At 40.9% G+C, this 15,221-nt stretch overlaps 1 protein-coding gene across 6 annotated transcripts in view; it reads left to right on the top strand.

Moving 5' to 3' along the window:
• Window positions 1-15,221, top strand: part of LOC135488681 (H(+)/Cl(-) exchange transporter 7-like) — a 353,896-nt gene that overhangs the window by 183,654 nt on the left and 155,021 nt on the right. For all 6 annotated transcript variants that reach the window (XR_010447011.1, XM_064773357.1, XM_064773347.1 and 3 more), the window contains exons 15-16: window positions 140-191; window positions 7,729-7,856. Coding sequence is in view for 5 of the 6 variants with exons in the window: in XM_064773357.1 (XP_064629427.1) it covers window positions 140-191; window positions 7,729-7,856 (180 nt within the window). In the remaining variant the exon portion in view is untranslated. The remainder of the gene's footprint in view (window positions 1-139; window positions 192-7,728; window positions 7,857-15,221) is intronic.

The raw sequence follows: 15,221 nt of genomic DNA, 5'->3' as shown, positions 1-15,221 counted from the left end.
CTAATCTCGTCCATTGTGGAGCGACGTATGGACCCGTACTGTATTGGGCAGGCCTTTTTATGCCCAATGCCTTTCCAAAATGCGCCTACTTTTGCCAGAGCAGATCATATATCTGAGGATTGATTTTCTTTCATTTCAGCCATGGATAGATCACGGGAAATTTGCTGTACTTGGAGCAGCAGCACAACTTGGTAAATAAATATCTCGCCTCGCAGATCACATGTTTTGGCATGGCCAAATGTTGTTAATATATTCTTATGTTGGCTCACCGTAGGTGAGTCTATACAATACCGCAGTGCCCGTTGTACGTTGTTGTCTTTGTCTGTATCCTGTTTCAATATCAGTGGCACATTTCTTAACCACTAGGGTTATGAGACTTGAAACTTTGTACACAGAACCCCCACGTCAGGTTACTTCTGACACTGAATTTCGGTCTGAACTGATTCTTTACTTGGTCACTAGGGACCAAAAGTGAAAACATAAAAAATGAGATGTCTTGCTTATTAGTGACTCATTTTCGATAACATTTGTATGCTAGGTACTCCAAAAAATCCAATATGGCCGCCAGCCGCCATCCTAGATTTTTGCATTCCACTCGTTAATTGAAGAACCAGATGTACGACAGACTTCAAACTTTTGTGGTGTAATGGTCTATGGGAGGGGAGGTTCCCTATTGATTTTGGGCGCGATCCAAAATCCAATATGGCCACCAGCCGCCAACTTAGATTTTTGTACTTTGATCGTTAACTGAAGAACTAGAGGTCCAACAGACTTCAAACTTTTGTGGTGTAATGGTCTTCAGTGGGGGAGGTTCCCTATCTGTTTTGGGCGTTCGAAAATCCAATATTGGCGCCAGCCGCCATCTTAGAATTTTGCATTCCGCTCGTTAATCAAAGAACCACATGTCTGACCGACTTCAAGCTTTTGTGGTGTAATGGCCTATGGTAGAGGAGTTTCCCTACTGATTTTGGGCGCTATCCGAAATCCAAGATGGCCGTCAGTTGGCATCTTAGATTTTTAGCATTCCCAGCTCCAGAAGCACTTGTGTGAGGGAGCTGATATTTCTGTGGTATGATCGCCTAGGGTAAGGGAGGGTAGGGTAAGGTGCTGTATAATTTTCTGGCCCCACGTGATATCCAATATGGCCCCAAGGCCGCCATCTTGTTATGTATTAATCATGAATTAATCAAACATTGGCTTGCCAGCTGCTGTTGGTTGAAGACCAAAGACCTTTCTCCACATTTGGATTCCATGCCGCGTAATCGCCAATATGCAAAAGGCATTTCAACATCATCATCATTATGCCCCAGCTCAACGAAGTTGAGGTGCGGCCGCAACCTATTCCGGACTGTAACTCAAAAACCGGTGGCCCGATTGATCTATAATTTCTGTAGTGAATTGGGGTGGATGGAGCAAGGGTCCCTATCGATTTTTTGACATGCTCTGAAATTCAATATGGCCACCAATAGGCCATCTTGGATTTCCCCTTCCGGATTATAACTCAAGAACAGGTATCCCGATTGATCTCTAATTTCTATTGTTTAATAGGGTGGATTTGGGGAGGTTCCCTATCGATTTTGGTTGCGCTCCGAAATTCAATATGGCCCTTTACACCCCATAATTTCAAAACCAGTTTAGTGACAGGCCTGTGGACACTGGTGCCCACGGAGCGGGGGCATACATTGCGATTCGCCTCGATCGTGTTATATCCAGTTTCCTCTTGCTTCCTTGCACAGTCTTTTCTCGACCAGTGCCAATGCTTATCTCCCTCTCTACAGAAAGAACCCCTTGGTTCACCTGGTAGCATTTACATAACAGTGAACCTAATACATATTCTTATGTGGCAGTTCTCCTTCATGAATACGTCACTCCTCATGTGTGTTTTTGATTTGACCTACTTGTCAAGGTCTTAGGGGTCAAGTAGTGTAAATTGCAGTTTTGTGTGTAACCTCGAATATCGGTTCGACCTGATCCTTGACTTTGCCACCAGGGGGCAAAAACAGAAAAAAGGAGGTAGTTCAATATCTTGCTGATCAGTGACTTGTTTTCAATAATATTTTTGTGGTAGGTACTCCAAGCAGTATGAGTTTTTGATTTGACCTATACATTTCATGGTCACAAAGGTCAAATATGGCGTAAATTGTCCGTTTGAGTGTAGCAATGGCATGTTTCTTATCGACTGAAGCTAACAACTCGAAAATTTTTGCAGATTATCCTTCTTGGTCAGATAACTCCGACTGTGAATTCCGGCCCAATATGACTCTGGACTTGTCAACCAGGGATCCAAAAGTGAAAATGTAAAAAGTGCAATATCTTGCTTATTAGTGACTTGACTCTGATAGCTATTCGAAGTATGTGTATGCCAGTCAGTCAGTCAGTCAGACAGTCAATCTGTTCAACCGCAGTGTCAGGCCTCCTCATCTGTCCCTTCATCGTCGTAGTCGTCTGTTTCCTGTTTCAGAAACAGGCACGTTTCTTAACCACGAGGGCTATGAACTTGAAACTTTGCACAGAGGACCCCAGGTCAGGTGATCTCCAACACTGAATTTCGGTCCCATCAGATTTTTGACTTTGCCACCTAATCTGATGGGAAAATCAAAAGTCAAAATCTAGAAAGTGTTATGTCTCTCTTGAAACTTGGTTCACATGATCCCCTACATCAGATAACCTCTGCCGATCAGGTCCGATCTGATTCTCAACTTGGTCACCAGGGAGCCAAAACTGAAAAGGTAAAAAGTGCAATACCTCGCTTATTAGTCACTTGTTGGCTCACCATTGGGGAGTCTATACAACACTGCTGTGTCCATCGTCCATCATCCATCGTCGTCGTCTGTATCCTGTTTCAAAAACAGTGGCACGTTTCTTAACCGCTAGAGCTATGAACTTAAAACTTTGTTCCCAGGACCCCCCCCCCCCAGGTCAGGTGACCTCTGACAGTGAATTTCGGTCTGATTTGATTCTTGATTTGGCCACCAGGGAGCCAGAAATGATAACCTAAAAAGTGTGATATCTTTCTGATGAGTGACTCGTTTTTAGATCACCTGATCTAATTAGCGGGCCGTAGGGGAGTCTATACAACACCGCAGTGTCCGTCGTCTGTCGTCGTATCCTATTTCAAAAACAGTGGCACATTTCTTAACCACTAGGGCTATGGACTCAAAACCTTTTTATGCATGACCCCGTAGGTCAGATGACCTTCGACACTGAATTTCGATCCTGTCTGATTCTTGACTTGGCCATTAGTGGGCCAAAACTGAAAACATAAATAGTGTGATATCTCACTTATCAGTGATTTTTTTTTGATGACATTTTTATGGTAGGTTCTCCTAGCAAGGATATGTCACATAACGTACGTGTTTTTGATTTGACCTACTTTTCAAGGTCACAGGGGTCAAATGGCATAAATTTGCTGTTTGAGTGCAACTGTGGCACGTTTCTTAACCAATAAAGCTATGAACTTGAAATTTGGTACCCATTACTCCATACATCATATAACTTCTGACACCGAATTTCGGTTTGATCTGATTCTCGACTTGGCCACCAGGGGCCAAAACTAAAAAAAGTAAAAAGTGCAATATCTCGCTTAATAGTGACTTGTTTTCAGTTTTATTTTTCTGGTAGGTACTCAGAGCAAGGATACATCACATATTCTACGGGTTTTTGATTTGACCTTATTTTCAAGGTCAAATGGTGTGAATTGGCCGTTTGTATGTAACTATGGCATGTTTCTTATCCACTAAAGCTATGAACTTTAAACGTGGTACACATTACCCCCTAGGTCAGACAACCTGTGACACTGATTTTCGGTTCGGTCTGATTCTTAACTTGGCCACCAGGGGGCCAAAACCAAAAATTTGAATAGTGCCATATCTCGCTTATTACTGATTAGTTTTTGGTAAAAAATTTATGGTAGATACTCTTAGCAAGGATACATCACATATGATACGAGTTTTTGATTTGACGTACTTGTCAAGGTCACAGAGGTCAAATGGCGTAAATTGGCCATTTGAGCCTAACTGTGGCAAGTTTGTTAACCCCTAAGGCTATGAACATGAGACTTTGTACAAAGGACCCCATAGGTCAGGTCACCACTGACCCTGGTCTGATTCTCGACTTGGCCACCAGGGGGCCAAAAGTGAAAACCTAGAAAGTGTGATATCTCGCTTATCAGTGATCCGTTTTCAATAAAATTTTTATGGTAGGTTCTCCTAGCAAGGATACATCACATATCATATGAGTTTTTGATTTGACCTGCTTTTTTAAGGTCACAGAGGTCAAATGGCGTAAATTGGTTGTTTGAGTGTAACTATGGCATGTTTCTTAACCACTAAAGCTATGAACTTGAAATTTGGTACACATGACTCCCTACGTCATGTGACCTCGGACACCGAATTTCGATCTGATCTGGTACTCAACTTGGCCACCAAGAGGCCAAAACTAAAATAGGTAAAAAGTGCAATATCTCGTTTATCAGTGACTTGTTTTTGATGATATTCTTATGGTACTTACTCCAAGCAATGATACATCACATGTCATACCGACTTTGTTTTGACCTATATACTATACATGTACAATCTTTCTTAACCTGGATGAATTCCAAAATCACCAAATGTCTATATGTCGAGCACAATGGCCCCTGGCCGTTTCATTTATTTTGGAATATTAATAAGTTGCTTTATGTTTCAAGTAGTTGATTTGATCTCTTTTAGACAAGGCGGCCATCTTGAAAATTAAACAACCAAATTTCAAGCCACCAAATTTCATGTGATTGTATATCTCTACAACATCCCTGATTTTCAGTCAAATCTAAACTAACTAATGAAATTAATGATCAGATTGCCACCAAACTTCATGTGATTATGTGTCTATGTATTCTTATCAATATCCCAAAGACAAATCCAAAGGCAAATATGGCCACCAGGCCACCATCTTGAAAATACAACGAAGTCCTATTACTCCTAAACTGTTGAACAGATGTCAACCAGTTTCCATGTGACATGTACACTCTTCAGTAACCCTGAAATTCAGTCAACTTTTTAACAAAAATGCTATACTTAGATGGAACCGGTAATTTTCTTTTGTGCCATTGAGCTGAGAAGAATAATATTATCAATGGAATCAAAACTGCTGAAACTAGCCAGAAACTGTTTTCCCCATACCCACTGCAAATGACATGCATTACATTACCCGAGGTGAGCACATGGTCCCTGGACCATTTCATTACGTTTCAGGAATAGGTCTTTTGTTAAAAAAAATCATTTCATTCAAATAGCTTTTCAGTTAGCATTACTTGGTAACTCTTCCTTTGTGTCTAACACTATTTTATGCATAACTGGTTTAATTGAGGCACCGCGTTCTACAATTGGGAAAACTGCAGCGCTGCTGTATGTTCATCCTTCTGAAGAAATTTTAGTTCGGTCTACCGCCATTAGTGATTTTCTGCATTTACGGGATAATATCCGCAGGGATATAAATATAAGAACCATCCTTGATTTTTTTGTGAACTGAGCACCTGTACCATATGTGCTTGCACCTTCACCATAATTTGTATTCACATCTGCACTCATTTATTTTTCAAGAAATGTAAATGTAATTTACATATCAAATAAAGATATCAATCTATAGGCAATTGGTTGTACATGCTGTCGAATTTGGCACTTTCTCATCATCATCTTGGATCCTTTGGGTATGATGATGACTACAAGAGGTGAAGTCTGAAAATTTCTCAAACAATGACTCGCAAGTAATCTAATGAGTGTTTTGAATTCCTTTTTGGCTCACCGTAGGGGAGTCTATACAACACCGCAGTGTCCGTCATCGTCGTCGTCCGTCGTATCCGATTTCTAAAACAGTTGCACATTTCTTAACCGCAAGGGCTATGGACTCAAAACTTTGTTTGCATGACCACCTAGGTCAGATGACCTTTGACACTGAATTTCGGTCCGGTCTGTTTCTTGACTTGGCCTCTAGGGGGCCAAAACTAAAAACATAAATTGTGTGATATCTCACTTATTACTGATTAGTTTTGGTAAAAATTTTATGGTAGATACTCTTAGCAAGGATACATCACATATGGTTCGGGTTTTTGATTTGACGTACTTGTCAAGGTCACAGAGGTCAAATGGCGTAAATTGGCCATTTGAGCGTAACTGTGGCACGTTTCTTTATCAATAAAGCTATGAACTTGAAATTTAGTACACATGACTCCCTACATCATATAACCTCTGACACCGCATTTCGGTTTGATCTGATTCTCGACCTGGCCACCAGGGGGCCAAAACTAAAAAAAGGAAAAAGTGCAATATCTCGCTTAATAGTGACGAGGTCAAATGGTGTGAATTGGCCGTTTTTGTGTAACTATGGCACGTTTCTTAACCACTAAAGCTATGAACTTTAAACTTAGTACAAATGACCCCTTAGGTCAGATGACCTGTGACATTGATAACTTGGTCACTAGGGGGCCAAAACCAAAAAATTTGAATAGTGCCATATCTCACTTATTACTGATTAGTTTTTGGTAAAAATTTTATGGTAGATACTCTTAGCAAGGATACATCACATATGATACGGGTTTTTGATTTGACCTACTTGTCAAGGTCACAGAGGTCAAATGGTGTAAATTGGCCATTTGAGCATAACTGTGGCACGTTTGTTAACCCCTAAGGCTATGAACTTGAGACTTTGTACAAAGGACCCCCTAGGTCAGCTGGCCTCTGACTCTGAATTTCAGTCCGGTCTGATTCTCAACTTGGCCACCAGGGGGCCAAAAGTGAAAACCTAGAAAGTGAGATATCTCGCTTATTAGTGATTTATTTTCAATAACATTTTTATGGTAGGTTCTCCTAGCAAGGATACATTACATATCATATAAGTTTTTGATTTGACCTGCTTTTCAAGCTCAGAGAGGTCAAATGGCGTAAATTGGTCGTATGAGTGCAACTATTGCATGTTTCTTAACCACTAAAGCTATGAACTTGAAATTTGGTACATATGACTCCCTACGTCTATGACTCCCTACATCATGTAACCTCGGACACCGAATTTCGATCTGATCTGGTACTCAACTTGGCCACCAGGAGGCCAAAACTGAAACAGGTAAAAAGTGCAATATCTCGTTTATTAGTGACTTCTTTTTGATTATATTTTTATGGTAGGTACTCCAAGCAACGATACATCACATGTCATACCAACTTTGGTTTGACCTATACGCTATACATGTTGCATGTTTCTTAACCAGGATGAATTCCTAGCCACCAGATATCTATACGGTGAGCACAATGGCCCTTGGCCGTTTCATTACAGAGGTGGAACATTTTGCCAACTTTATGAGTATTGATCATGCCATTCCATCCAATGGCCATTAAGCAAATCAGAATTTTTGGCTGTTTGAAACCTTGGCTTTCAAGATGAATAGATATTGCAACTTAAAAGCAATGTTACAGCTTCATGTATCGCAATAAACCTTATGTTCATGTTACTTTCACATCCTAATGAGATGAGAGATGAGCATTATGACCTTGGTCATTTCATTTTAATTTAGTCTCGTGGCGTGCATAATTCACATCAAAATAAATCAAATGCACTGCAAAGATAGAAGCTTTATTCAAATTGCGGTAAGGGGGTTGTCAAATTCTTAAGCTACACTGAAGCTGCAGTTACACAAAATCCTGAACTACAAATATACTAAAAATAGTCACCGCTTTACAATATCCTTTGTTTTTCTTGTAGGCGGTGTTGTGCGTATGACAATAAGCTTGACAGTGATACTTATTGAGGCGACAGGCAATATCACTTTTGGTATGCCTATCATGGTGGTGCTGATGGTTGCCAAATGGGTTGGTGACTATTTCAATGAGGTGAGTCAAAATCTTTATGCATGCAATTTGGAGAGTTGCTCTGTAGACTAATTCTTTGACTTTTACCTCACCCAGGTGAGCTAATGTCGTCACGTCTTGTCGGTCGTCCGTCGTCTGGCAGCTCATCAGTCTGAATGTCACACTCTTGTGACCTCTCTTTATTCTGAAGGAGTTCACCTAGACATTTCATATTCGGCCTGCATGTGTATGGGGTGTGAATATCAAGCCCAAGTTCAAATATGGCTGATCTCTCATTCAAGATGGCTAACTGGCAGTCATTTTGTTGTGAATCTCAGAAACGCCTTGTGACCTCTCTATATTCTGAACGAGTTCAAGTAGACATTTCATAATCAGAGTGCATGTGTATGGGAAGAATATCAAGGCCAAGTTCGATAATGGCTGATCTCGCATTCTAGATGACTGACTTGCGACCATTTTGTTGTGAGTCTCAGAAATGACTTGTGACCTCTATATTGTGAATGAGTTTACGTGGACATTTCATATTTGGCGCGCATGTGTATGGGGTGAATGTCAAGACCTAGTTCGATAGTGGCTTATCCAGGCCTTCTGTTGAAAAATAGCTAGGTGAGTAAATATTTACCTACCTAACTTTTATTTCCAACCCTTAGGCGAGTATATTTTGCTAGGTGCATGTGGAACCAAGTATATGAGGCCAGAAGGGTCAGTTTCAGTTGAAATCAGCAGCATAATGCTATAATTATACAATTGCAAAATAAACAGTATTCATCAAACATGCCAGTCCCTACACTGCACATTTTCAACAGCAGAACAACCTAGACATGACCATTTGATTTCCGTGACTTAACCCTTTGAACCCTGGCCGTTTTTATATAATGTGTACCTCTGACCCTGGCCATTTTTAGGGAATTTCTCAAAAAACGACACTCCTGAAATAAATGCTTATAACTCCTCTAATAATGACTCTAGGTTCATGAAAGTTGTTAATATTGCAGAGAAATAACATGTCAACAGGTGGGTGGTGTAACCAGAAATGTTCATTGTTTGACCCAAAATTTGATAACTATTCCAATAGAAATAAATTGTTGTGAAATTTGATACATTTTCTTTCTGATAACACACCCTCAGAGTGTAGCTGGTACTCTTGGATTTCTAAGTCTGAATTTTGCGTTGTTTCTCAAGACGGACAACACATCTATGGTTAGTTCAGTCTGCAACACTACGCTCTGGTAGATGGCCGACCTCAGTAAGACGTCCTTCCGCTTGAAGAACACGACCTGGAATGACTGTGGCACTTCTCCGAAAGGTGCCGATGAGCTGAAGGCACAGGGTTTCAATGTAACCATGGAAGGTAATCCTTCTTCCAACCTGTGGCTGTGGTACAGTCATGCCATAGACAACATAGGAATTGAGGACAGCCCACATGAACATCTTTATTGTCAGTTTCCTCGGCCATCGGTGGGTAGGTCGACAACGTGGAAGTTTGGCAAGTTGGTCATTTTTGTGTCCATGCCACCCATGTATCTGTTGTAATACTTCACCACCTCAGGACAGTTCACTTCAACCCTTCTATGCTGATTTGGATCACACCTCAGCACCTGAGTACCTGGCTTATTGATATCTGAGGATGTGACAAAGAGGATAGGTTTTTAGCTCAGCTGACTAAGTCAGCCGAGCTTGTCAAATAAGTTGTTCAGTGGCGTCCGTCTGTCCATCCATCATCCATCCATCCATCCATCCATCCATGGTGCACATTTTGTAACCGTAAGACCTAGAGACTTCAATTTTGCATTTCTGGATACTTCTGGTCAAACTCTACTTTCAAAACAAAATTTGTCGCCATTCGACCTTCTTCCTGCGAGCGAGAGTGCATGAAGGAAACTGGCCTATATCGGCCTAGGAGCAGCAGAATTAGTCGAAATATGCTCTAATATTAAGATAAAATTCTTGAAAATCTATTTTATTGAGAAAAAGTTCAAAATTTTAACAGGAGAGGGCGCTACCTGCCTTTTAATTATTTCTGCCGATTCAAATTCCCGCCCGATGACGTCAGCCATCAATGAAGTCTCCTATTTGCCAGTTCTCAAAACATGGCAGCTATACACAACAAAAGCAGTAGCTCTAGGAATAAATCACTGTTCACTTCAGCTTCGTAATCGATTGTACCCCCACTTTATTGTGTTTTGTGTGGTGTTCCTATTCAATCAACGATTTGAGGCCTTATTATGTTGGTTTTAATTGAGAAGGTACGAAATACCGAAGCGGAGACAAAATGGCGGCATGTTGTTTACGCCATGTGCAATAATCTTGGAGCTCAATGACACTCAAGTACTCAATTTTCTGCTTAAAAAGGAGTCTGGTAGGCGATATTATCACTAGTTCGTTTCAGTGGTAGTCATAAGGTCTTTAGGGACTACTTTCAGAAATTAGTTCTTGAAAATATGGCCACATTTCTGTGAAAACGATATCGGAAGTGCATGCTCTGTTCGCGATGACATCGCCGATGTATTTTGAAGTGGAGAATTCCCACAGTATGTGCAGTGAATCGGCATGATTCTGTTCGCCTATTAAGTTTTAGTTCTACGATTCTTTCATGAGTAAAAAGTAGACATTCTAAGCAATACAATAATGTCACTCCCATAAAAATTGATTGGAAATTGAGGGAGCTACGGCATTCTGTTTGGCAACTGGCAGCGCTGAAAAAATACATTGCATACTGTACAATACCAAATGGCACATTTTAAAAAGCGCTCATTGGACAATGTAGGGAATCACCAGAAATGACGTCATCACTGGTCTAAATAGAAAACTACGGTGGCGCAGTAGAGCACAAGAAAAGGTTTAGCATTAACTTCGTCATGCAAGCTTCAGCAACAAAACGATTTCTCATGAATGATTTATTTGATCATCATCAGCTTGTTTCCCCTGATAGATAAAAAAATGATTTACAATTTCCATCAAAGTTTTCTATTTTGTGTATAGTCACATGTTATTTAACTGGCAAGGAGCCAAGCAGTTTTGAATATTTGCGGGAAAATACTTCGTACTTGTAAACGAGGCTATGACAATGAGTATCCTCATTCATGGCATAGACTTCATGTTTCGGTAAATATTTTCATACGATGATTTCACCCGAATTATGGTCAGGATTGAGGAATGAACAGTGGCATAATTATGTCAACCAAAAACATTGGTACCGTAGTGAACGCAAAAGGATATCAAATACCATGGAGCATGCCATTTTCATGCATAATGAACTAAACACCGGGAAGATATTAATGATATTAACTCAGCTGAGCGCCAGGCCCTTGGGCCTCTTGTTTGTCACACCAGACAAGTGCTGCACAACGTCCGTTGTAGACTAGCTCACTTGCTCCACGTTCCATTCTATTGCCAACAATTTCCCTAGGAAAACCCCTCCTATTTATCTGAACAGTTCCAGACGGCTCTATGTCATGCTGTAACAAGTGTTCAGTCAGAATAATTGAAGTGTAGTATCGATCAGTGTAGAGACGATAATGTTGTCCTCGGTACATGGAGCTGAGACGATCAACTAAGTTTCATGTGACTCCAAGGTCTGCCACCACAGTGGCATCATTGCGTGCTCCTGTGTAAATTTCTGCATTCACAATATAACCATTTTCTCGATCAGAGAGAAGAAATGATTTTAGGCCCCACTTGATTGGCTTGTCCTTGATGTATTGGCAAATGGAAAGAGCATTCTTAGCCGGAATCATGCCTTCGTCCAATGACAAGTGTTGTCCTGGTACATAGTAGTGCCTAAATTTCCCAAGCAAATATTGTAGCAGGGGCCTGTTCTTATAAATCTTGTCAGCTTTATCTATATTGGATCATCCTCATTCACCATGTGTAACATTGCCCATATGCCAAGAAATCTTTCACGTGACATCACTTGACTGAAGCCGGGAGTGTGAGTGAGCATGTGATTCTGCTCCATGTGAAAGTATGACTCATACCTGTCCTTATGTATCAGCATTTCAATACTTATTCGAATTCCAAAGAAAGCTTTGAGTTCTACTTTTGTTAGATCTTTTAAGTTTTTAGTAACGTAATTATTTGGTTTATCTGCTTTGACTTTCGCAGCTTGGCGATTAGTCTCAGTCACAATCAAGTCCCATAACTCATCCGTCCAAAAAAGTTCAAAGAAATCAATAGCTTTTGTGTCTGGACCAATGTTATTTGGGATATTCCTTAGCCCAACAGGTTCATTGGGGTCAAACACAGGCTGCACGAATTTGGTAGGGTCAGTATCCCATCCTGCAATAGGTTGTGCAGGTTGTGCAGCAGCACCTCTACCACCACAGCCCCTACCAATACCACGTCCCCTTCCACCTCCACCTCTGTTTCCTCTGACCTGACCTCTCCCCCTTGCTCTCCCCCTTCCCCTAACAACTTCATGCATTTTAGCTGGCCTAGGAGGGTCAGAATTACTGTCAGAATCAGTACCATCGTTGCTAGGTGATGTGTCAACAACACTGCCAACACCACTTCCGGGTTCACTATCATTGTCACTTTCAAAATTCCCACCAGAAACTACGTCATCATCCTGACCCAGATCGTCACTATCATCATCCAACACTTCACCATCACTTTCAGACTCAAAATCATCAGAATTACTGTAGTCATTAGCATCTTAATCCTCCTCACTGTCATCTGCATCAAGCATATCCAACACCTGATTAGTGCTCAATCTTTTAGCCATGTTTACTTCGTCAAAACCCTCCAAAATCAACAAAAATCGGCATGAAACTTTGAAAAAACTTCGTGTAAATCTGATTGATATGTCTTGATCCTATGTAAGAAGCATTCTGATTGGTCGCTCAGTTGCGATATGAACAAGAGCTAAAAAAAGAACCATGTGTGTGCAGGTAAACCGGCACTCCGGTGTTTCGTCATCATGATATTCGTGCCGGCACGTAGGGTTCAAAGGTTATTTAATAGCCAGTTTTTATAAGAATCGGGCGGATTTCTAATAGAGGGTGATATAAATGTATGACTGTCTCAGATTTGCCTGATTTTTTTGGGGTGAAAGGCATATGAGTAGATAGAAAAATCCTGAAATTCAAGGTCCTTAAAACAAACAGTTTTTTTCTAGAGCTTGTGGACTGGAATGGTCACTGTTCTTAGGGTCAAAATTGGACTTCTTAAAAAGAACAAACTTTTGAAGTTGAAATATCTCAATGCGCCAATGACTGCCCAGCTATATTTTGATAGATGTCAGTCTCTAATGGAAGGAGCTGCAGAAAATTTGGAAAGTTTCTGTGGGTAGTTGAGGGCGGGGCCTGTTGGGGGCACTGCAAAACAGATTTTTTTTTCTGAAATGACACATGTATTTCAGGCGATCCTGGACTCCGCCCTCAATGTCCCAAGCTAGTTCATGCATGATAAGAATTCATTAGCTGGTCCAATACTATGCCACTTGAAAATATTGTGGGATAATAAATGCGCAAGAATATAGGTGGTGACGAAGTCGATGAAAACGTTGAAATCAATGCTTTTGGGGGTCCAATATCTCATCACATTTGAATGAAGTCTGTTCACCAGATAGCCCTGTATGTGTACTAACAGTTCTGTAAAGATTTTAGTGGGGTTCAGCCCCATTGACCCTTTTCTTAGCAATTATACAATCACAAACAGAGCAAAATTCCAATTCACAAATCTGTAGATTGGGCCCTGGTGGCACTTTTTGGAATTTAAAGGCAAAGAAGGACTTGTCATCAGAAAGTGTGGAATGGGATGACTTGGCGTACAGAGCTGAAATTTTTAGGTTTTTTTTTATTTCACAACTATCCACCACCTTGCAAGTTCCAGGTGAATAGGGCAAAGCATTCCCTCTCAACGCCCCCTCACGTTCTGCTTAATCTTGCTCAATTCATGATTGGATGATAGCTATAAAAGGTTCAATGCGGCTGAATCCCACTGAAATCTTTATAGGACAGTTAGAAGACATACAGGGCTATCTGGTAAAAAAGATTTCATTCAAATGTGATAAGGGCACACTGAGATATTCGACCCACATAGCACTGATTTCGACGTTTTCACCCACTTCGACACCACCTATAACCTCGCGCCTTCATTATCCCAAAATTATCCCAAAAAGTGGCATAGTAGTATTGGGTAAGCTAATAGGATCCTATCATGCATAAAATAGCTTGAGATGTTGAGGCTGCAGCCTTGTATTGCCTGAAATACATGTGTCATTTCAGAAAAAAGTACTGTTTTGCAGTGCTCCCATCAGGCCGCGACCACACTACCCACCGAAAATCTTTTCCATTTTCCACAGCTCCTTCCATCAAAGACTGACATCTATCAAAATAAACCCATAGGCCTTTCACCAAAAAAATGTCAGGTATATCTGAGACGGTCATATATCACCCACTGTCTGAATCTCATAAAAACTGGCTCTTACTCTTAATTAGAAATAAAAGAGATCATGTTTGATCAGCTGTCAAAGAATAACATCATGACAATGTTTACAAACATGCCCATAATCTTCTTACTGATGAAAGGAAGGAAAGCTCAATGCTGACTTGCTCAGTATGTCTGTGGGAATGGCAGGACCATGTATAATCATAAACACGCTAGTAATCAGCCAAGGAGAGTCCTCGGGAAGAATCTCAACTGCATTCTGAGTGTTCTGCGAACACCTTTTGCATCAATGAAGAGACAATTGAACACAGCTTGACAACCAGCCGTAAAAACTTGCATCGCTCACACAAGTCACAGAAGGAGACATGATTGTCTGGAGATGCTACATAAATTATGTACATGTTTTTGATGCGAGGAGTTTTTAAATCGGTCAAATGGTCAAGTAGCTATTCAAGTGATGTCTGTCCTTCCATCCATCCATCCATCCATCCATCCATCTGTAGACAAATTGGGCATTTTGTAATTGTAAGACCTAGGCACTTCAAATTTGGCCGTCAGGAAAAACTACCCATATATGCTGATGACCGAAAAATCAGCGCGATACGAAATTCAGCTTACCAGGGGGCAAAAAGCATAAATTACCTGAAATACATTGTCATTTTATTCCAGCCGATAGAAGTTTGAAATAAAGTTGAAAAGGTCTGTATAATTTTATGTCGTTCATACTCGACCCAGGTCAGACTTCTGCATGTGTAGCCTCTGCCTCGTGTGAGCCGCCATCACTCAGTACTTATTCCTCGGCACACTGTATCACATTGTACCGAGTTTTTCCTACGTTGTTTTCGCCAAATTTTGGTCGATTCTACGCTCGAGAAGGACACCCCGGGACACCTTCGGGACGCTTATTGACTCTAGGAGACGGGTGAGATCGTTCTTTTACTATCCTCCCTCGATTTCTGCTTTTGGAGCGTGCTTTTCTGCCGTCTCCTAAGAAAT

The sequence above is a fragment of the Lineus longissimus genome, chromosome 1 (genome assembly GCF_910592395.1).
Source record: "Lineus longissimus chromosome 1, tnLinLong1.2, whole genome shotgun sequence".
NCBI classification, from domain to species: Eukaryota; Metazoa; Nemertea; class Pilidiophora; order Heteronemertea; family Lineidae; genus Lineus; species Lineus longissimus.
The sequence above is the reverse complement of the archived record's forward strand: the minus strand, read 5'-3'. Positions and strand labels throughout refer to the sequence as shown.